The 23,254-nt window shown below is 41.6% G+C and overlaps 1 protein-coding gene across 12 annotated transcripts in view; it reads left to right on the forward strand.

Moving 5' to 3' along the window:
• Positions 1–23,254, forward strand: part of AKAP13 (A-kinase anchoring protein 13) — a 291,383-nt gene that overhangs the window by 239,707 nt on the left and 28,422 nt on the right. For 10 of the 12 annotated variants that reach the window (XM_057494885.1, XM_036931885.2, XM_036931887.2 and 7 more), the window contains 3 exons: positions 4,425–4,596; positions 17,833–17,900; positions 20,037–20,103. In XM_057494885.1, coding sequence (XP_057350868.1) covers positions 4,425–4,596; positions 17,833–17,900; positions 20,037–20,103 — 307 coding nt within the window. The remainder of the gene's footprint in view (positions 1–4,424; positions 4,597–17,832; positions 17,901–20,036; positions 20,104–23,254) is intronic. The other 2 variants (XM_036931888.2, XM_036931896.2) reach the window with 1 other exon arrangement.

Below are 23,254 nucleotides of genomic sequence, written 5' to 3' on the forward strand. Positions count from 1 at the left end.
CCCCTTTACTTTACAAACTGAAGCACAGAGCAGTGCGCTTCAGGTCACAGAGCTGGGTGTTAGGGCAGAACCTCCTGTGGTCCCACTTCCACTAAGTAGTACTCTTCATGTCTTGCTCACACTCTTAAACAAAACCTACTACTAAGCAGTGTATTTTTCTTTTGAACGTCTATAAAATAATCTCAAAGGACTGGAGTTTGTTAGTAGTTGAATGAAGAGAAAGGGCAGAAGAAAAGGGAGTTTGTATCAGAGCAGAGGCTGTCATCGCTGGCAGAAGAGTTATCGGGTGACCCCTCGTGTCTGTTCATCTACTTTGTCAAAATGACAAGACTCGTTTGCAATGAGACTCGTTCCCCTTTCACGCTTGGCTTCAGTGTTTGATCTTTGGGGACTTGTGCCATCTCCAGCAATGGAAACTCAACAAATTACAAATCTGTAATCCCAGATTACAATCCATTTCACATTACCAGGTGTTTTGAAGGTGATTTGTGTCAGAGCAAAGGCTGTCATCCCATGACAAATATACTAAGAAGTTTAAGAGTCGCCTTCCATGTGGAATAATTCAGCTTTTGTCAATGTACCAAAAGATAGTAAGAAATGGGAAATAGTGAAGCAAATCATTTTGTGATAAGTTACATTAAATACTGTCTCTGTGCAGAAAGCCAGCATACCAACAGTAGAGCTTTACCGAGCAGAAATGTTAATTCTCTAGCCAATAGCAAAACTAAATGAGTTCTCTTAGTGTGATGGTGCTAACTCTGCTGTTTTTCTTATTATTTAATAATGTTACTTCTCTATAATGTTACGAAATTGAAAGTGATACTCTAGATGTTAGCACTAGTTTTTTTATGAAAATGATACATTTTCTTTTAAGTTATTTTTAAAAGAGATGCTATTAGAGATCATCTAACTTACTTTTATCAATCTGTTGTACAACGTAACCATTCCTACTTTTAAAGGAAAAATTTAAGCATTTATTGAAGATTGTATTAAATTGCCACCTGTAGTTCTTAGTAAAGTCTTTAAGAATGGTTTGGAAATTCCTACTTTCATTACCATCAAGCATATTTATATGCATATAAAATAGTTTATAGTTATTAATATAGATATATTATAATCAGTATGTTAATTGTTATGTTAATTTACTTATGCAATAAAAAGCAATTCTTAATATTCCAGGGAGCCAGAAGTCAACCACTAGGTGGCAAATTGTTGGCATTCCTTGGTAATAGGTTTTGCCTATAGCACTGCATTACGTGTGTGTGTGTGAGATTTGAGAAACTAAGTATTGATATTTTCACTTCTTTTTAAGAATTATCAATAACTGACATAAGTCATTAGATAAATACATTGAATGTTTTTTGAAAGGGGGAGAGCCTAAACAGGAAGTGCAACAGGAAGATGGGCAGTTTCTGCTTTTGTCCTTCAGTGTCTTCAAAAGATAGCGCTGTTTCCTGCTAAGTTTGCTTGCTTCAGAATACTTGCACACTAATAGCATAACGTTCCCCCTTACAGAGAGTGGAGTGACCTGCTTTTCACCTGTCCTGTCACACTCATTTTCTTTTACCTAAGCTTTCCTCTTTGCAGACAACTAGGATGTGGTTAGGAATGCTGTAGACAAATTCTTCATCTGACTTGAGGTAGGCATGGGATGCAAGGGTTAAGTTCCTGCACAGCTGGCTGCTGTGCTGTGCAGCTTTATAACAAGACAGTCAGCCCCAACTCCTAGTTCCTGTGGTCTGTGCAAAAAAGAACCTAGCCCACAACCTTGCACAGGTGCCTACTCGAGTAGTGTTAGCATGCTAAGGCTTAAGTCAATGTTAAACATAGTTCTGTCTCTCATTCCTTCTTTGATAAGATCTGCAATGTGACAGTTGCCTAATCATGTTTTGCAGTTGTCCAGAGGGCTCTCTGATTTTTTAAAAATTGAATTGCTTGTCTAAAATGGTAGGTTTAGGAAAGTGACAAGTCATTTTCCTTTATAATATCATGTAGTTGTTTCCTGCATCCTTGCCTTTAAATGCCGTTGGCTTCTATTTCCCCACATGCAGTTAAAGCATTTTGGCAGTTGTTAAACATGCGGAAAAAAAAAAGTCCGATTTCAGAAAACAACTGATCACCTCATTACCACAGGTGACTTTACTAAAGTTTTCTTTAGGAAACTTACTGTTTTTTATAAAATGAGGAGTCTTTTTAAATAGGTAAGATGTGTTCCTTAACTTCTGGAGTTAAAAAATTGACCTCAATCCTCGCCAGAGTTCCCATCTTGCTACTTAAGCACTGTCCACACACATTGTATTTTGGAGAATTAGTTTCATTTCATTTCCTGTGTCCTTTGTAACTAGAATGGTTGGCTTTCCTGGCAGCATTCAAATAGTTAAGCTTGTCTTAAGGAAACCAGCAGCCTCTGACCTCCCTCCTTCCCCTTCACTACCAGCCCTGGCTTCCTCTTACGGTTTCTCTAATGGCAGCTTGAAGGTGCTGAGCTCTGCCCTGCCGGCATGAGCCCATCTTTCTGCAAGAGCACATTTCCTGGCATGGGGCTTGAGTCATGTCAGTAAAATGGGGTTTCTTTCACGAAGTACCCCTCATAACCGTGAGGTTCATAGGACCAAAGCATGGGGAGGTAAGAGCCTGACTTCTTTAAAGCACTGAATTCTAACAAACACAGAAACAGACAGTGGTGTTTATGGTTCACTTTTATTCTTGGAAGAACTAGTATGGATTGCTGCAAAGGATGCGGATGTTGTTATTTATCCAGGTTTGAAGAGCATTGAAAGACTTGAGAGAATTTCGTTGCCATAGATCTTTTAACTCTAAGCGTGTGCCTCAGCTTTCTGGAGCAGAGTCAGTGCTTTTCAGTTCAACGTTTATGCATGGAGAAGCCTTCAGCAAAGTTTAGTTAAAAGAAAGAAATTATTTGAAAAAATTTTAGTTTCTGTTCATTTTTGTTAGTTTTACGTATTTTAGTGTTTAGTCATTTTCACTCAGAGCAGTTTCCTGTTTTGTAAAGTGAAGCACTTTGTTTTTCTCCCTTCCTCTCGTTATTTTTTTAATAGTTCTGAAGTGTAGCAATTTGGCTCCTTGATTTTTTTATCAGATGTATTGTATTAACTGAGGACTTTGCATGAACTGTAGACTTAGCAAACATTACAATTTCAGTATAGTGGATGGGTTCTACATAGGAAGGCAGAAGCCCTGGGTTCTGATTTTGACTTCTGATCATTTGCTGTGTGACTTTTGTGAGTCAGCAGACCTCTCCAGCCCTTGGCAGAGGGTAGTGAAGGAGAGCTAAGCTTTAGAGCTGGCCAGATCTGGATCTTAATTCCAGCTTGGGCAATTATTGGTGTGTGGCCTCAAATACAGTATCACACATCTGTAAGCTGCAATCTCAAGTGTTATATGGAAATAGTAACTAATACTTCATTGCAATGTTATGAGAAAATACATGTGAATTACTTACAATGGTGTTTCGCACATAATAACTGTTCAAAATTTTAGCTGTTTTTTATTATCTTTATCTTGTCAGTTGTAAAATGGGAAGCATATTGTGTACCTGGCCCACTTCAGAGTTATTGAATCAGATGAAATAATGTATGTAGAAGGCATTGATTGAAAACAAAAAGTATTGTGTTGTCAGTGATCACTAATTTGAGGTACCCATTTTCTGGGAGTTTTTTTTAGAGTACAACAGTAATACTGTATTTCCTGGGAAAAAACTGTGGAGAGCATAGTTATACCCTCCAGTCCTGGCCTCCTGGGGAGGGGGGGTGTACCTGTAATGCCCCTGACTGCTTTAGATATTTTATTAAGGATCTAGCGCTGTTAATATTTATATGCGTTTTCAGGGTTTAAATTCCTCTTCTTCCCAATATGAAAATTGGGCCAAAGTTAATATCTACGAACCTTGACATTCTAGTGAGTAAAAACTGAAAATGTACATGTGGGAGATAAGGGAGGAAACATCAGAGACTTGCCCTCACTTAGATGCATGCGATTGGTGTGAGGAAATAGTAACTCCTCTAACTCAGGCTGATCCCAGAACCGCTGCGTCCTTCCTCCTGGGCCCTGTGTGCACTGCTGCGGCTCCCCCGGGGAGTCGTGGCTGCCCCGATTCCTCCTCCAGCTCCGGAAGCCTCCTCCCAGTGCTGGTCCTTGGGCGCAGTGTCTGTCTGTGTGAATAACACAGCCGAGAGCTAAGTTTTAGAGGCGCTAACAGGACTAGTTAGCCTGCCCAGTCTTCCCATGGTGTTTCTAATGTAGGTTGAATATTCACAACTTAATTTTAAAAAATTGTGTAGGACAATGTTCCTAACTTTTATCCAAAACATTCGCCAGCCAGTTCACTATATGCCATTTGGGTGCTCAGGTGAAGGGAAGGCCTTCAACTGTTTAGTTAACCATTGGTTTCTTTCCTTTGGCAGGAAAAGGAAAAAGAGAAAGAGAAAATTAAGGAGAAGGAGAAGGATTCAAAAGAGAAGGAGAAGGACAAGAAGACCATCAACGGGCACACTTTCAGTCCCATCCCGGTCGTGGGTCCCATCAGCTGCAGCCAGTGTGTGAAGCCGTTCACCAAGGACGCTTACACCTGTGCAAGTAAGCGAGACAGGCTGCTTGTGTCAGATGGAGCTAGGTTCTGTCCATCCTACCCCTTACCTGTTCTTCATTTATGTGGAGGAGTAGCTCATTTTGTATTTTTCTCTTAAATATTGTTGAAGACGTAAACTCCAGTCTATAACATAGAACTTACATGGTTTTTCAGACAGCCCGAATTTCAAATATTCTGTGCTGTTGAACCTAAGCCACTGCCTGTTCCACAGGTCTGTGTCGGCATCAGACAGTCTCATAGCCTCACACCTGAAGCTACCTGGCAGTCCCTTGCCAGGTCCCGGGTGCTTGTTTGTTTATTCTGACACTTCGGTGTATGCTTTGGCCACTTAACAACATCCCGTCATGGTGACTGCCAGGGGAGAGTACTTCGTGTGCAGAGGTGTTCCAGACTGACCCATTGCTGACCTGGTCAAAACCGCCTTAGAGCCAGGCCCGTTAACGGAGCATGGTTCCCGTTTGTCATAAGATACTCTAAGACAGAGGTGGGCTGGCTTGTTCTGTCCAGGACCAGATAGCGAATATCTTAGACCTAGTGGGCTGTGCAGTCTCTGCCCCAGCTATTACCTCTGCTGTTGTAGTGCAAAAGCAGCCATAGTCAGTACATAAACCAGTGAGCATGGCTATGTTCCAGTAAGACTGCACTTAATGGACAATGAAATCTGAATTTCATGTAACTTTCTTAGTTCATGAAATGTTGACTTAAAAATTTTTTTCAACCATTTAAAAATGTGAATGCCATTTGTAGCTCATGGGCCATTCAAAAATAGGTTTGCAGACACCCTTGCTATATCACAAAACTTTGACATTGCATAGATAAAAAGTAATAATATTTGTAGCCATACATTGTGTTGCGTACCACAGGGAGGCTGCTTGTGGTCAGAAGTGGCCATTCTGTAGATCCAGTCGCCCCAGGCCCAGCCCAGTCACCCAGAAGACTGAGGTGACTAGCATCATGTATACCTGTAACCAATCCAGACAAAATAGTGACTAATTCAGGCCCTAAGAAGCATTTCTCAGACTATGTGGTCATGACATTGTCTTGTTTTCAGTCGTCTGTGTGGATTGGCCAAGTAATTTGTTACTAAAAATAGTTAACCTACTGAAATTTGAAATTTTTTTAGTTTATTTGAGCAGACTCAAACTTTCTACAATAGTAACTTCCCCATACTTTCTTGAAGAGAAAAGAGTAGAGTTACAGCTGGTACATACTGCCTGGCTTCCCGGAGCGGCAGCTCTCGTGCCTTTCAAAGACTGGCTTTGTTGTGCATCTTCTCTTCAGATGACTTTTATGGGTATTTTATACCCCGAAGGTTGTCTGCAGCCCTACTATTTCTTTTACTGTCCTCTTTAAAAAAAAAAAAAAACTCTTGGGAGTGGTCATCTAATAAATCTTTATGCATCGTTGTAGGCAGATACCACACATTTATGTCCCCCATGTGTGACTTACCAGGAAATGGAGAACTATTCCAGTGTAAGTAGTAAGTTTTATGTGACCCCTAGGGAACAAGTGACTGTCACTGTATAGGATCTGCCACCCAGCCTTTTTACTGTGGAGCCCAGGCTTCAATCGGACTCATTTCGAGGACACCAGTGGAATGTCTCCAATTTAGTTTCTTAGCTGCTGGCCACAGTCAGCTTCTCAGAACTGGACTAACTTGATAATCTAGGGCACACAGCACTTTTTAATGTGTTCATCAATCATTAAAACACGTTAGCCTATTCATAGAGGGATATATACCTGTAATAATAATCACATGCGTGTTCTATACTGTGTTCATAAAGAGCTCATTCTAGGCATATGAGAAGTCAGATTTGCCCTTTTTTTTTTGCTTGCTGGTTAGTTGTTGGTCTTAATATTATCTTAGATCCATAGTTTCTTTGCAGGAATTTGTGTTTCTTTTTCATTTTGCTTTACTTGAAACAATACAATCCATAAGTGCACTTAATTGAGCATGTACAAATTTCCATTCATCACAACACACTGAAAGGAAGCATATGAGGTAGGGGCCATTGTTATGTAGCCTTAGCCCACTTTCCCAGCAGAGACCTCTAGTATCATATTTCAAACTGCCTAACATAAAGGCTGATTGATTAAAATATCAGTCTATAACTCCATTTTTATTTTATATATTTTATATATTTCAATGTCAATGAGTGCTGTAAAATTTTCCTCCTGTATTCCAAAGAACCATTTTGTGCATCCCTCCTGCAAAGTGCCTGCTCTCCATTTGGGGAGCCTTTTCTCAGAGAAGAACAGAGAGAGGCCTTATTTCTTGATAGGCAGTATGAAATTGGAACTTCATCAGGAAAGCAGACTGTACACCTGCTTTCCACTATAAAACATAAAAGTGTTCAGTAAAATACATTTTAAAAAAAAATGAATACATCACTGAGCCTGCAAAAAGGAAAATCCCTGAGGGAGCTTACAATCAGAGCAATAAAGAGCATTTCTGTCGGCTGGGGTACATGGTATGTGGCCTCAGGGCACATAGTGGGAGCTAGAACTGAGACTCCTGAGTTCAACCAGGAGGTCATAGACAGTAACATCCATGCTGAAGGGCCTAGAAAAATCCTACACACTGTTTCTTCAAAAGCAGTGAGGAAACTTGCCCTTTCCATTGCCCTGAGTGAGAATCCTGCATCATATATGAACCTGGAGTCCAAATTTATACCGTCCAGATGGACTGGATCTCCAAGGTAAAGATACCCACTGTAGGTTTAAAATCCCAATCTAGGAGTGATGAAGCCCCGAGGGCACCAGCTGAGACAAATACAGAACTGCACCATAGCGTCATTTTGACAGAGCAGGGTGTCTAGGGGTTCCTGTGGGAGGAAAATAAGCCCTATAACCTAAGGCTAAGCTTACAATAAAAGTAGGTAGATACCATGTAGGGCATTAATAACCACCGTGAGGAGGAGTTAGCAAATGCACAGGCAAGAGAAAATGTTGAGAATTGTTAAAAGATGAGAGTGACTAGAATCCCTCATGAAAGAATGGGACAAGACCGATAAGGGGCAGGTTTTAAAAATAATTGAATAAAACTGCAAGAAATAGTCCTTGAAGGGTCCTCGTGGAGATTTTTCAAATACTTCAGTGATCTGCACTGTCAGTGGAATGTTGTGATTTATCTTGGCTCCTAAAGGAGGAAAGTGGCCCCCGCTCTGCCCTGTGCTTTAGTAAGGGGAGCTGAGTGAAGGTTCTAGGAAGCAGGGATGATGACTGCGGACTAGAGTTATTCCTTACATTCGCTATCAGTAATTATGCACTTTGACTCCTTATCTTGAATGAAGTTAGTTACTCAGTAAAGATCAGTTACTTGAATTCTGCAAGTTACTGTTTGATTCATTCAAAAGTGGTTCATCAGCAAATACTTATTGAGCAGCAGTATGTGTGGCACCTTTCTTTTTTTTATTGAATGTATTTAATGTATAACATTGTATACATTTAAGGTGTGCAGCAAGCTAATTTGATACATTTATGTATTGTAATGTGATTGCCATTGTAGCGATATTTAGTTAACTCCATCACATTACCTAATTATTGTGTCTTTTTAGTGCTTAGAATAATTAGAGGCACCTTTCTCCACTTGTTTACACAGTGGCTTCAAAGAAGGGTTCTCAAAGTATGATCCTTGGTACTTATTACAACATTATTTATAATGTGGAAAAATTAAGAGGAACTGAGCATCCAGTTCATAAGATGTAGTGTATTCATTAGATGGAATACTGGGCCAGTACTAAGAAGTACAGGAGAGATAAGGGTAGGCAGACTCTCTCTGTAAAGTTGTTGATAGGCTGTGCAGGCTGTGCGGTCTTCATTGTGACTACTTCACTCTGCCCTGCAGCACGAAAGCAGCCATGGACCGGACCTAACGACATGGCTGTGTTCCAATAAACCTTTCTACAAAGGGCAGGGGCTGAACTCAGCCCACAGACCATGGGGCGCCAGCCATGGGGTAGATCTGTACGCACAAATGGATCTCCACGACATTTTGATAAGTTGAAAAGGCAATAAATAAAACTGTCTGTCTGGTTCCCCACTTACAGAAAACAAACAAGTAAGCTGTTATTGATGATGTAAATGTACCAGAATATCTAAAAGATGTACATCAAGCTCTTGACAATTTAAACAGAGATTAGGAGAGGAGAGACTGGAGGGGACTTAAGCTTCTATTTTATGCTTTTGTGTTGTTTGAATTTTTTAAGTTTGTACTTAGTGTATTGTTTCTTTGTATGAGTAAAAACAAAATGTAAACCTTGGGTTATTGATAGTCTCAGAGGTTTTTGTGGTGGTCAGCTGGTCTTTGATGAAATAGCAAAATATCTTGATACTTGATTCAAGAACTTAATAGAGCAAAATTATTAGTGGAAAACAATCAGTTTGACAAAAGACTTAAAGAGACTTGCTCTTAAAGAGACCAGCTTGAATAAGAAGCAATATAGTTGATTCTACCAGCTCTCAGTTCTGAACTGTGATGTGACATATAATCAGAAGGCTTAGGGACAAAAGAGATGTGAAATCTTTGTTGAAGACCCAAAGAATCTTTTTCTTTGTGCCATAGAGGACAGTAGATTTAAGAACTGTTGGTTTATGGTTATTCCATGGCTAGCTCCAGACAACTTTTCAGATTAAATTCAGGTTGGAAAAAGCTGTCTAATTTATGTCAGTATATGTTTTGTCTTGCATTGCTATTGATTTTTGTATGTACATCATTTCTAGGTTAAAATAGTTGAATTTTACCCCCTTTATCTATGTTAAACTTTAGTCTGCATTAGGATATAAGGACTCAGAAATAAACCCACAACTGCATATGATTGATTCATGAGACAGCAAAAATAGCCACTGTAATAAAGGAACATGCACCTCTTTTAACCACAGGCATCCTCAGCCCGTTTTTGTTTTCCTTATACCTATTCCTGTTAAGCTAAGATAGACATTCTCTTTTGCTGGACTCCCTCCTAGCGAAGCACAGTTAGGGCACCGTAGACCTGCTCAACCACTTCTGCTGTCAGCATTGTGTGTGCTAGAATTAGAATCCCTCTTGAGAGGGGCGTCCAGGGTGCCTCTGGGAAACTCTGTGGCCCAGGGATACCAGAGCAACCCACTGAGCATGACTTGTGTGAGGTCTGGACTGATTAGGAAAAACTAAATGTAGGAGGTTGAGACTTGCAGACTTCAGTTCTCAACTGCGTGCCTGTGTAGGAATTAAATAGTTCAATGGATAGCACAGTGTTTTTCATAATGTGTTTTGTGGAACTGGTATTTTGGAAGTTCTACAGATTTTTCAATATATAGATATTTTTTAAACCTGCATAAAAAATATACATGATCATAAGTATAACCACATTTTAACATCAGTATATTAACTTTAGCATCAGCCTACCTATTGTCTGTATTTTTCCTTCTATCGATCCCTTAATTGAAGAGGATGTTGTGATTGCGAGGCAAACCATGTTTTTAAAAACTGCTGATATTTCTACCTACCTATCAGTGTGAATGAAGATGTTCTCTCTATTATGTATATTATGTATGCAAAACTAAATACAGAATGATTAGATTCTGATGTACCTCTGATTTCTCACTTTTGGATCCATCAAAACAGCTTCATTGTTCTTGTTTATGAGCTTTAAAAGGAAATGTTAAAACTGTAACTCAAACATCTATAGTAAATATTTTATATATTCAGTGGCACACAGTATAACATTTTATTTCATTGAAGACTTTTTAAAAGTAGAAAGCTCAGTAAAATGGCAGATTAGCTACTCAGTTGATGCTGTGTGTATAAGTAGGATGGGACTTTTTTGCTTTAACTTATAAATTTTAATACTGTCATCCAAGGAGTCTGTTTCTTCTGGAAGCAGATTATTTCATGGAGTCCAGTATGTCATCACTAGAGTCTTTTCTGTTTGGAGAGTCAGTCTGGGGGAGTGAGTACCATAATGTCCTCTGCCAGCTGTTCTTTGATTTATGATAATAGCTTGATCTAACTAAAATGTCATAAATTATCTTAGTTCTACCTGCTCAGCAAAAACAAGGAGAAAGAGTTAATGTTTTTGAAGTTTAAGGTTAAATAGACAACAAAAAGGAACAGATAGGGCCTGACTTACTCTAATATGCACCTAACTTTCAAAAATACATTTTTAATTTGCATATTACCCCATCTCAGAAACTTAGGAGCTCCCTGCCTCTCCTGCAGCTCTGCACGCAGCTCCAGGGGGAGCGTGAAGTAGGCTCAGCATGTCATGGTGGCATTAAGTTTTGATGACAATGTGCAGCCTGCCACTTACAGAAAGAAGAGAGAAAATCTCAAGGCTTGAAAGCAAAGGAACAGTGTGTAGTCATCTTCCCAAAGGAACAGAAGTAACTGGCAGTTTCTCTCTAGCTTCCTGAAAAAGAGTGTGCAACAAATGTTTGTATGAAGCGCCATCTGTTATCTCAGCAGGAAGTGGAAAATATGAGTAATTTGGGGACTCAAAATCCTTTCTCCCTTCCCTCCCTTCCCTCACGTTCAGGATCTTCCCAGGCATCTCAGGAAATGTAGCATCCCTCCCAGTCTTTCACCTCTAGGAAAATCCCTTGTGCTCTTAACTCCCCTTTTAGGTTTTCCACAGCCCTGTTTGCTGACTCCTGGAGCCTCATACTCCAAGCACTGCTCAGTTTTGACTTGCGGTTTAGGAAGGTCAGCCACATAGTCCATGATGATACATATTATGGCCAATACTGATTTATGCCTGTCTTCCAAACATGTTAGTCCCTTTAATAGATTCTTCTACATGCAGATAGTAAGAGATTGAACAGGATAGAATGCTTTGAAACAAATGAACATCTCTTGAATACCACCTGGACTGGCCTGAAATCACTGTATTGGGTGAAAGCCGCATCCCCATTGAGGACTTGCATGGAGCTGGTCATCATCACGGCCTCTAGAAATAGCAAGGGGCAAAGCCTGCATGGTTCCTTTGCCATCTGCTCCAGGGGACAGTGGAACAAACAGTGGGAGCAAAGACCAAAGCCGCTTGTCAGGACTGCTTCAGAGTAATTGAATTTAGGAGCTATCCTGCAGGTTTTTTGTTTGTCAGCCCAAATTCTACTTTTATCTTAGGGTTAGGTAACTTCAGTGAGGAAAGGAGGGGAGTGTCTTTCCAGTTCTTACTTCTTCATTTATGTAAAGCTTCCCTGGAGTAATCAGCTGTTCTTTTCAGCCGCCACAAGTGGTTTGGTCTTTGGGATGCTCGGTGGAGTCCTTCAGGGGAAGGAATCTGGTATGTTGGGGGTTTGGGATCTTGCCCGTGGTTCTCTCTTGTTTGCTTTAAAAAGATGTAAAGGGATATTGAGATTTTTGTTGACTTATTTTCTGCTGTGTTAGCTGCTTCTGAGTACTTCTGCGGTAGGTTGTTTCTCTTGATTAAAAAAATAAACATGTAGACCAGCTGCAGTCAAAGCAGGAAACCTAAGAGCTTAGAATGTGTGTGGTGGTTGGAGTCTTACTTCGGATTTTATCCAGAAAGGCAGCTTTCCAGATAGACGGCTTTCTGGCATTTAGAGTCCACTGCTTATATGAGATAGTAAAATACCCATAGTTGATAAGAGACAAGAAGTCTGTTGTTTAGGGAAAAGGAAGTTTAAAAGAGTAACGTAAGATCAAGTCAGTTCTTCAAGCAGAGCACTTGGGTTTTGTTTCATTTTTGTTTACGAGTGCTCTTCTGAGAGCCGTTAGGAGCCCTTCAACCAAGCTGATGTGGCTCTTGTTTGTGGCTTTCCTCTTGTGTTGTACTGTGGCTATCACACCAGTGACCAAGAACATCTTACATGCCTTTTGTACCTCAGCTCTTATCAGGCCTGACCAGGCAATGTCTCACAGTCCCCAAAGGTTTTAAACAAGATGCTACAGAAAGGATTTTGGATCATGTATTTTGAATTGTTCATATTTGAATGTTTCCTGTTTCTGTTATTTTGTTTAGTTTTAATTTTCTTGGTTATGTGTGAAATGATAGGAAGAGGTGCACCTTTCCATCCCTAGGGGTAGCTCTTCAACCTGTATCCTTAAGAAGGATCAGGGAGTTGTCCCCAGGTCGGCTTTGCTGCTCCGGTGTGTCTCTCTCAGGCAGAATGGTCAGAGCTCTTCAGCACAGTCCTCATGACAGTCAGCAGACCGAGGCGTCAGAGGATGCGGACTTCAGAGCTCTGGCCGTACAGGGGCACCTCCCTTTCATAGGCAGTCTCTGAGTATTTGTGCCACCCACAATCACAGTTCAGTTTGGCAGGGCCACTCACCCTTCTGTGAAGCTGATGTTGTTAAAGCTAATCTCTCTGCTGGTGCATTTTATGTTTTCTTTCACCAAAGGTCTTTGGTGGTTGGTGGCACAGGTTTTGGAGAAAAAAAAAAATGCAGCAGGTAGGTGATAATTTCCAGCCATGTGGGTTTTCCCTCAGATGCTTCTGTTTGATGCCTCCTTGTAGCAAAAAAAGAACACTAGGCTGTTTGCTTTTAAGTTCAGAACAATCTAATTAGGAGTGGGCTCTGTTCCCATAAGCCACTGTGCCGAGACCTCTTTGAAGAACTTGAAAAATGAAAGCATATCACTTACTCCTATTAGGAATCTTTTTTTTTAAATAAATAAATAAAAAGGCCAAGTAATTCTTTGATCTCCCTAACAACACAGTATGGTTTGTGGCAAAGGGCTTGAAGATGTATTAGATTTGTCTTCGATTCTTGTGTTCTTGGTAATTATCTATTTTCCAAAACACAGAATAAGGTTTTAAACCTCATGACTTTGGCAAATGTCAGTGAGGCCAAAGTTTCTAAATCACCCCCCCACACACACACCACTAAACTGTCACTGAACTGAGTCTGGGATGGCTTGGTCACAAGTTGAGTGTTTTCAAGTAGGTACTTGAATATGTTATGCAGTCATCCATGCGAGCCTTTTAGCACTGAGACTTGTGACCATGTTATAGAGCATATTAAAGTTTCATAGGGTTGTGGGCTTGGGGACATGTCTCATTTAACTAAAAAAAGTGAATTTGTGGGAAAAGTTTACTGGAAGCACATTTTAAGTATTTTTTTCTACTTTTATGATTCATCAGTTGGAGTTGTCTTTCAATTCTCACTGGCCTGAGAACTCAGACACGGCTGGGGTCTGCTTGACAGTGGCAATGCCACTCCCTCAGCAGTGGCCACTCTGAGCCTTCCGTAGGTGACGCAGCAGGTGGGGAAGAAGGGGGCAGGAAGAGTGAGCTTGGAAACACGTTCTGCCCACAGTGTGCTCGGTGGTAACTCTGTAGGGGAGAACTGGTGGCAGGTGATCAGGCAAACGCACTGTGTCCTCTGTTGGTAATAGAGGCCCAAAATATGGTGGATTTTCACTGAAGAAAGGAAACAAATGCACTTTCGTAATTGGAATAGAAGGCAATAAAACCTAGCCGAAAATTGTTGTTAATTTATCACAAGTGTAATCAATTGATTTTTATAAAGAATAAGGAAATGTTTATAAGGAAATCCAAGGAACTTTGAAGAATATAGAATTTGATACACTGGGGCTTAGGATTTTTTTTTTAAAATACTGATACAAAGTAGTACATGAATATAAAACAAACACACTCTTATGTAGCCATCACACAAAATGAAAAAATAGTAACGTTTCGTCATTTTGCTTCAGATTATTTTTCAGTTTTGAGGTAATCCATTATAAAGCTGAATTCCCCAGCTTTCCCTGCTTAATCTCATTTCTCTTCTTTCTTTCCCAAAGACACTGTCATGAATTCAGTGTATATGTAGGCTATGTTTTATAATTGTATCTCATACAGAAACAATACTGTTCTGTTTTTAGTTTACATAAATGGTACCATACAGTATATCTCACTCTGCAGTTTGCTTTATTCTCCTCAACATTATATTTAGGGGGATCCGGAATGTTAAAACTTAAGATCTGGATCATTAACTTCTAACTCTTCTGACTCACAAGTTGTATTCCATTTTATGAATATATCAGATCTATTAACAAACAGTGCTACAGGGAACATCCTTACACACTTGTGTGTATCACCAGGCTGTCTACCAAGAAGGGAAAGGCTAATTCCCAAGGTGGGCACATATTCAGCTTTACTAGATGTTGCCAAATTACTCCCCAGAGGCGAGGTACCAATTTCTAGATTCATCAGCAGATAATGAGATACCCTCACCAGTACCTAGAACTGGCAGCCTTACTTTGGCCAAACTGGTTGGATATGAAATGATATTTCTTTGTTGTTTTAATTTGCATTTCTCTAGTTTCTGGAGTGGCTGAGCACCAGTTTGTGTTCTTTGTGAATTACCTGTTCGTAGTCTTTGTACAGTTTTTCTGTTGGATGCTTTGTCATTTTCTCACTGTTTCATGAGGAGTTTTTAATATTTTTTTAAGATTCTGTTATTGTGTGTGGCACTATATTTAATTTCATTTCAAAATGCATTGTTTTCCTTGTCCATGATGTGGATTCATGAGTTTTCCTCAGATGCTTATCGCCCATGTTTTAAAATACATCTTTTTTTGAGTAGAGTGGAGTGAACAAGAAGTTCACCTAAAGATAAATAGCCAAGATGCTGAAAGTGGGGGTGGAGAATGGGATGAAAACAGATGGACTTGAAAGACTAGCCCAGCAGGGATTTGTGAAGGTCAGAGAAAGGATGGGCAGGGGAGCTCTGGAGCCTCGAGGTAATGACGACCAGTTCCTGGGACGGGCAGCTTCAGGGCCCCAGGCATTCGTGGAGCAGGGGAGGGGAGACGTGCCATGTCCTGAGTGAGGATCGCTGTGCGGCTGTGGGGAGTGACATTCTGTCTTACTAGAAAGTGAATATGAAGTTTGTCTCAATTACTTGTTAAGCTTCTGGCTGTGGACCCAGCAGCTTGGAGCTCACCTGCCCACCTCTCTTCCTTCTTCAACCATCCAGAGCTTACTGTGGGCCTGGAACTAGGGATATAAAACTTTAAAAAATCCACCAACCAAGTTAGACCTCCTCCAGGAACTTTTTGTACGTAACCTTTCCAGTACCCTGCTGGAGGCAAGCAGGGAGTAGTACCAGAAGCACAGAGGTGAACCATCTGTCCTTCTCTGGGAGCCAGGGAGGACCATAGAGCGGAGTCAGGGGAAGGGACACAGTCAAGAGAAACAGCTGGCTTGGGGCGCAGCACTATGTCAGGACAAGGCGAGGTGCTGGAAACATATGCGGTGCATGAGCCCAGAGCAAGCTAAGTAAGAAGTTTGGGCTTTACCCTGAAGACAGTGGAGAGCCTTTTAAGAGTTTTGGAGAAGTGAGAGGCAAAAATGTTTAATATAAATCGGTAAAAGCAAGTGGTACTGCCCACCTGTTGCCTCTTTACCTTCTTGACCCTTTCTGAAGGACCACTGGCCAGAGGAGCTTTAAGTGTTTAGCCAAGGCTCACTGGCATCTCAAGCCTGGGATACGAGGAACGTCCATGCTGTGTGGAAGGGCATGACAGCACTGGCATCTCAGGAGTCACATGGATTTCTACGCATCATTTTACTTTTTTCTCTAGTAGTAAAACAACGACTTTTTAGCAAAAGTTATCCTTATTTTCAAGTAGCAGAGAAAGAGACAAATTAATGAAGGCCAGTGGTTTCCGGCTCTTAAGAAAAATATCCTCAAAATGTTTCCTTTCCTTTTGCAGATTAGAATGAGTCACTCCCCAGGGGTCTCTTTCTGCAAAGGCTTCCTTGTGCCCAGAAAGAGATGTTGCTGAGAAACACTGGCATTAATATTCAGCAATACTTGACCTCTTTCTAACTCCTGATTCCTAAAACAGCTCCATGACTTAGACAGCAATGGTCAGGATCACAGGCAGAAGTGACAAGGAGCTTAGCATCCATGCAGCTTCCCTGATGTCTCCTGGAGAATTAAGCAGGGGAGCAACAGGAGTTTTAACAGAGAGAACCTCCCAGGCGTTTTCCTCTTGTTGATTGCCTGGTCCTTTCCCAGGAGAGTCTCTCTCTTCCTGCTGCTATTGGTAAATGAACTTGGATGTCTCTTTCAGTTTGTTAATACCAGAAAAGAGACCAGACAGTGACTTCCACATGGGGTGGAGCTAGAAGAGGTTAACTAGATAGGAAGCTAACTTGATAGAGGTTAACTTGATAAGCCTGGAGCACAGGCCCAGAGTAAAGGCCCACCCCAGGACTTCTAGACCCATTGCCACAAAAAGTAGACCAAAGTACAAAAAGGGACAAAAGTAGGGTTGCTCCTGCTAGCCTGTCTGCTGAAGCCTGGCGATAGCTTCCGCCAAGATTCCTGCAGCTGGGGCTACCGTCCTTCCCTCACCACGCCCTAAAGGACGGGGCTCTACCCTGGTGATCACTCAGACGACCTTAACAGTTGACAACAACTGCATGAATAGGCCAGCAGGATTTACTTTGAAAGTATCCCCTTCAAGAGCTATAGAATGGCTGCCTGGTGACTGCAGTCTGGTTGATTTTCTCAGGGAGCCTTTCCCTGGAGAGGCGCTCGTCTCTGGATATCCTTACAGACAGATGTTTTTTGTGTTTCTGCTTCACCTCTGGCCTCCTGGCATAGTTCTATCTTACAACTTCATAGCAGCAGTGAGAGCTGACGATAACCCTCATGGGCCAAGGGAGTGAGAAATAGAAGTGGAGGTGAAACCGTGTGCTCGGCAAATTGTGGTCTTTGCTTCATCTTTCAGGAAGCCTCACTGCTTCATGAGTCGGGGCCCCCAGGCTGCCTCCGGGTGGTTCTCGGGGCTGCTCGCCTGTGACCCTTGACTTGGGGTGGATTTCACAAAGCTCGGGGTGGTTAAGATCAAGGGAAGAGGACACATGCAGGTGTGTTCTCAGGTTCACGTTCTACTTTTGACAGTGATACGAATTTCACAGCCCCTGTTACGGGACTTAATTTAGGTATTTCTTTGTAACTTAGACTTATTGACAGCAGACGCTCTTACTTTTAGTTTTGGTCTCAGTTTCCTGCTGAGAAGTTCCAGACTTCCAGTTTTTGTTAATCAAAAGTCACATCTGCTCTTGTTTCTCCTCCTCCCAATGACATCACATGCCAGCTTCCTGGAAGAGAACCGCCATCTGTAGTTGCAGTTAGAGTCCTTTTCCGACGTGAGTGACTTTACTTGGAAAATGCCTGGGCTCCCGTGGCCGCGGCAGAGCCGAGTCCGGGATCTGTGGGCTCTGCTGGTATCATCTTGGGCTTCCTTCCTTTACAGATTGCAGCGCCTTCGTCCACAAGGGCTGTAGAGAAAGCCTGGCCTCCTGTGCAAAGGTCAAAATGAAGGTAAGGTGTTTCTGGGTAAGCCAAGAAAAAGCTCCGGTGGGAGAGTTGGGGTGGGCTTTGTCTGTTGTAATCATCGGATATCAACTTTGAGACCAAAATAACCAAAAGTAATTTTTCTCTAAAGTGATGAAGTCTCGTCTTAATTAACACACTTGGGAATGTGTGGCTTTTGGAAAATAAAATGGTTTCAGAACTTTCCCATGTTGAATAATACATCTCTCTGTGACTTTCATCTCTCTGTGTTACTGTTGAAGTGGTTTTCTTTTTAACGCTGCCTGCAGACCTCTTCTGCCGCTCGCCCACTTGGCTTCCTCACCCAGAACTGGGAGGACAGCAGGTGGAAGTCAGGCTTTGACATGCCGGCGGGCTGGGGAATGGCAGTAGCACAGCCTGTCCAGCAGCACTTTTCTCCATATGCGCCATAGGGGTGGTCTGATCCCGCGACAGAGACTAGGAAGCGCCAGCTGCGTGGTGGGGCCCTCTCTGAGCATGCGTGCTGTTACAGGACTGTGCGCTGCCTCTCAGGTGGCCCTTGGGGGGCATACCTTTCAGGCAAAAGCCTGTGTGCCTTTCAGTGTTCCAGTCACCCGTGAGTGCCTTCATGTTCCCTGCCAGAGCGTACTTTCCAGCTAACGTCTGTACGCTTGCTAAGCAGCGGTGTGCTTCATTCCTAATCAAACAGTCACCTAGTTCGGTGGCCTCAGGCTTGGGTGTGCATCAGAATTACCTCGAGGGCTGTTAAAAGACAGCTTACTGGACCCCACTTGAACTTTCAGATTCTGGGGTGGGGCCCAGGAATTTGCATTTCTGGGAAGTTCCCAAATAATGCTGATCCTGCTAGTCAGAGGACAACACCTGGAGAAGCACTGGACAGTGTATGGATGACAAACTTCTGTGCCCCAGATCTTACTCAGCCTGTGCACAAATTCTATTTGGCTCATGAAGTTTTTAGTTAATGGAGTTATTTACAAATCATATTTCATATTAATTTGGATTTCTAATTTCTCCTGAGAAGTTGGAAGATCTCACCACCCTGGTGTTTTGCCTTACCCAGCATTCCCAGTTCTCACCTTACTTTTTGTTTTTTTCCATATTACTTACCACTTTCTCAGAGTCTGTATTTAATAACATTTAGTTTTTACATTCTGTACCTTTTTTCCTACTGGAACACAAACACCAATCTTGCCAAGCAGTCTGAAGGCAGGAATATTTGATGTATTGATAGATCCTAAGTTTCTGGAATGGTATCTGGCTTTAGGTCCTTAAGTATTGGTGAGTGACAGTCAGCTGGAGCTAGTGGCTGCTTCCTCCTTGAGACAGGGAACCCAGGCTCTGGATTACCACTTGTCTCTGCACCTTCCCAGCTTGCAGGTATTTTGCTACGTTTCTGTCCCAGAGGCATTTGAGTTTCTGGCCTCTGATAGATTTAATGGCTTTTGTGAATGTTCTAGGTTCTAAAGAAGGATAAATAGTGGGAGAGAGATGGCATCTCTCATATAGAAGCATATAATGTAAAAGGGGAGTTCTGTTTTAAAGTGGAAGTAGCCTATTTTCATTATTTATCTCAAACTAATTGCTTCAATCTGTGATTTCTCACACAAAGTGTTTCTGTTACATGCTACAACAAGTCAACTAAAATTTTCACTTAACTTTAGAATTATTTTAGCACCTTATAAATGCTAGCGCTGAAGAAATAGAAATGCAAAAGGCATGCTACTCTTCAGGACCAGCTTTCTAGTGGGGAAGATGGACAGGTAGATAATGGCCATAAATGAGAAGACTCGGGGGAGGTGTGCGCAGGCTCTGAGGGGGTGCCAGTCACTGCCATGCAGGAGAAGCCAGGAGCTAATGGATGGCTGTGGCAAGGAGGTTGTACTCATAACGGTCTTGAAATAGGGGAATGTCATGTCTGTGACGGTGAGGTGAGCATTCCAGGCAGGCAGGAGAAACAGCCCTGTGGAATCACAGTGCAGGTTCAGAGGAGAGCCAGTGGGTGCCTCTGGCTGGGACACGATATGCAAGGCACAGAGCAGAAAAATGGGAGCGCAGGACTCTTCCTGCTCTAGGTTCTTTGAAACTGGACAGAAGGTAAATTGTAAATGAGGTCTTCATGCTCTTATTTTCTTTTTCTGTCAGCAGCCCAGAGGGAGCCTTCAGGCGCACGACACATCATCACTGCCCACAGTCATCATGAGAAACAAGTGTAAGTGACCCTGCCCCTCTCTAATTCCTCTCTGACTGCCTGGTTCAAGACTTAAACCCCCTTTTGTAACACTCATTTGTTACTCTTAATCAAGATTTGAATACCGGTTCTGTACTACCTAAGAGAAGGCTGCAGATTGGCTGACCAAAAGCACATCACTCTACTGTCAAACCTTCTTGGAAAGTTTCTAGAATAGTGTGTGTGTTAGCTTTAAAGGGCCGCCCCTTAGCCCCGTGTTTAAGCAGATGACCCCTGTGCACTTCAGAAGTCCTCTTCAGTGAGTTGACATTTATACTTGCTTTTATGCAGTTACCCAGTCATACAGTTTTATACAGTTACCCAGTTGCATGACTCAAATGAGATCTCACTTGTTAAATTTCTGTATAAACTGTGAAGTTACATAAATCGTTCATTTTTTTTCTCAAGGACTTTAAGTGGTACACAAAATTGCATAAGTCACACTCTCCCATTCACATCAGACTGTCTTCACCAGTCATGCAAGGTTCCTCTTTGGTTTTACTCATTATTTTTCCCTTTTTGTTCTCCATTCCAAAGCTCATTCCTTTCCCCTCCTTAGCATCCACTGTAGCATATTTAATGTGTATCTTTCTAAATTGCCATATCTTGAAACATGTGTATCTCTGAAAATTCTCTTAAGTTTTGTGTGTTGAATTTAATCAGGTGATAGCACTTAGGCTTACTCATTCTGCTTTTTTGTTTTTTTACTCAATTTCATTTTGAGGTCTATGCATGTTATTATGTGTAAGTCATTATTTCAGATTGCTGCATTGTATTCTTTCATAAAAATATACCACATTTTAATTATCAGTTCCTTCAGACATGGTCATCTCAGTTGTTTTCAGTGACTACCATAAATGATACAGTAATCATTCTCATCTTCATTGGTTCTGTGGAAACCTGTTTGAGACTTACCCTGAGGCAGTGTTTTCAAAGTATAGTCCCTGGATCAATTACAAGTGCAAGTTCTTTAGGGACCTACTAAATCAGAACTGTGGACCCAATGATCTCTGGGTGATTCTGACGTACACTCTGGCTTGAGAACCACTGCTGGCTCTGAGTACTTCCAGATAGCTCCAGAACGGCTGTCACAGTCAAAACCCCCACAGAACAGCATGAATTCCCTTTAGATAGAAGTACAGTTCTTAACAATCTGTGTGTGTAGATAACTAGAAGAGAAGTTTTGCCAGACTGACACCCACTTTAATCAGTGATCCAACCCATTCCAGCAACCTTTTGCAAATCTAATTTTTCTTAAACTCTTTTTTTCTGTGATGTTACCCTTGTTTCAGAAACCAATTTTCTTTCACATCAGATACAATGACATCTTTTTGAAAATACCCATTACATGCCAGATTCTTTATGTATATTACCTGTGACTTCAAGTTTTCTTGTTCCTCTTTTACCCCCGCTGACTATGTAGTGGTGAAGAAACAGATGTGGATTCACATAGAGGTTTGAATCCCAGCACCACCACTTAATGTGTACACACCACACAGCTGTGTAATGTTGGACGTTTACTAAACCCACGTACCTCATTTTCCTCCTCTGTAAAAGGATAATAGTATCAGCGGGTGTCTCACACCTATAAAGTGCTTAGTACTAGGCCGCCTTAAGTGGTCGCTTGTGCTGCTGCTAACACCTTCACAAGTAAGGAAACAGTCTCAGAGATACTAAGTAACTTAACCTGAGTGGACTTTGTACTGGTTTCAAACAAGGGAAAGCTATTGTTTTCAGTCACCAATCCTGCCTTTTAGATACAATTTGTTCTTTAAGACTTTGAGTGCCTCCTGCCTCTCCAGCCTTTCCCCTGACCCCCTATGCACTTCCTCTACTGACTTCTCTTCCGCTGGTCACCTCCTCCTTAATTCTACATGACTGTTCGGCCTGTCAGACAGATTTCCTGATCAGAATGTCCTCTCTTCCTTCTGACCTTTGTTCATCCTTCCCATTCTTCAGGAATTGGGGTTCCTCCCTCCCTGAGACTGCCTGCCTGCCGGCTTCCCCTCTCAAACACTGAGGGTGTGCTGCCCGCTCTTGAACCCTCAGGCACAGTGCCTCTTCTGCTAGTTGCCCGTGTTTTCTGTTGGAGCAGGGCCCACGCTCTTACTCCGTGTGTGCTTCCTGTAGGAAGGGCCTGGTCGCCTTGTAGTGTAGTCTGTTTCTTGTATTTTATTGCATCACCTTTTCTAAATAGAATTCGAATTGGATATTAATGGTTTTATTAATTTTTATTAAGTCAGAAATACTGGAAATACTGTGAAGTCATAGTAGCCTCTCCAGTCTTACTTCCTTCAGCTCCTGACCCTCTTGGGGATAGACAGATACGCAGCTCAGTTACCCAGGGAACATAATTTCTTACCCAAATGTCAGTGTAACCACTTCAACGTGAAATTAGAATCCCAGTTTCCTCTTCGATCATACTCAGGAGAAATACACAGTACGAGAGCAAACTAGCTATAAGACATTAAACAAGTGTTTTATTTTCCTCACCTTGTAAATTAAAGGAATTGGTCAAAATCTGTGTTCCCAAACAATATGCAGAAGAATCACTTGGGTTGCTTCTAAAATGTGTCGACTCCCAGGTCCCACCCCCACAGGACAAGGTGACTGGGAATTTGCACGTCTGGCAAGCACCTCCGATGTGTCTGGGCAGGCACTCCCAGGGAACACCAGCCTCTCTCATCTCTCTGGTTCTTCCTATCCTTAAAATTCTTTCAGTCTCATTTTATTTTATTTTGAATTAGTTTAAGTTTTTAAATGCTTTCATATGATTCTTTATCATCATTGCCTAATTTCCATCTTGCCCCCCAGGTAGCCACTCTTCTTGATCTTATAATTACCTTCAAGTTTTTTTATTAAAAACAGCAAATACCAATTTGGATTATTATTATTTTTAAACACGAAAGATACTCTGCTATGCACTCTCCTGCACCTTGATTTGTTTCTCCTTTAATATATTGTCCTGGAGGTCTGTGTCAGTTCATGGAGAGTATCTTTTTTCATTCCAGTGTGTGATGTACCATAGTTTATTAATTGACCTTTTGATACTCATTTCTATTATTGGCTATCTTTTGCTTTTACCAACAGTGTTGCATTGAGTAACTTCGGACATACTCACCTCAAGTATATC

The sequence above is a fragment of the Manis pentadactyla genome, chromosome 18, assembly GCF_030020395.1.
Source record: "Manis pentadactyla isolate mManPen7 chromosome 18, mManPen7.hap1, whole genome shotgun sequence".
Classification (NCBI taxonomy): domain Eukaryota; kingdom Metazoa; phylum Chordata; class Mammalia; order Pholidota; family Manidae; genus Manis; species Manis pentadactyla.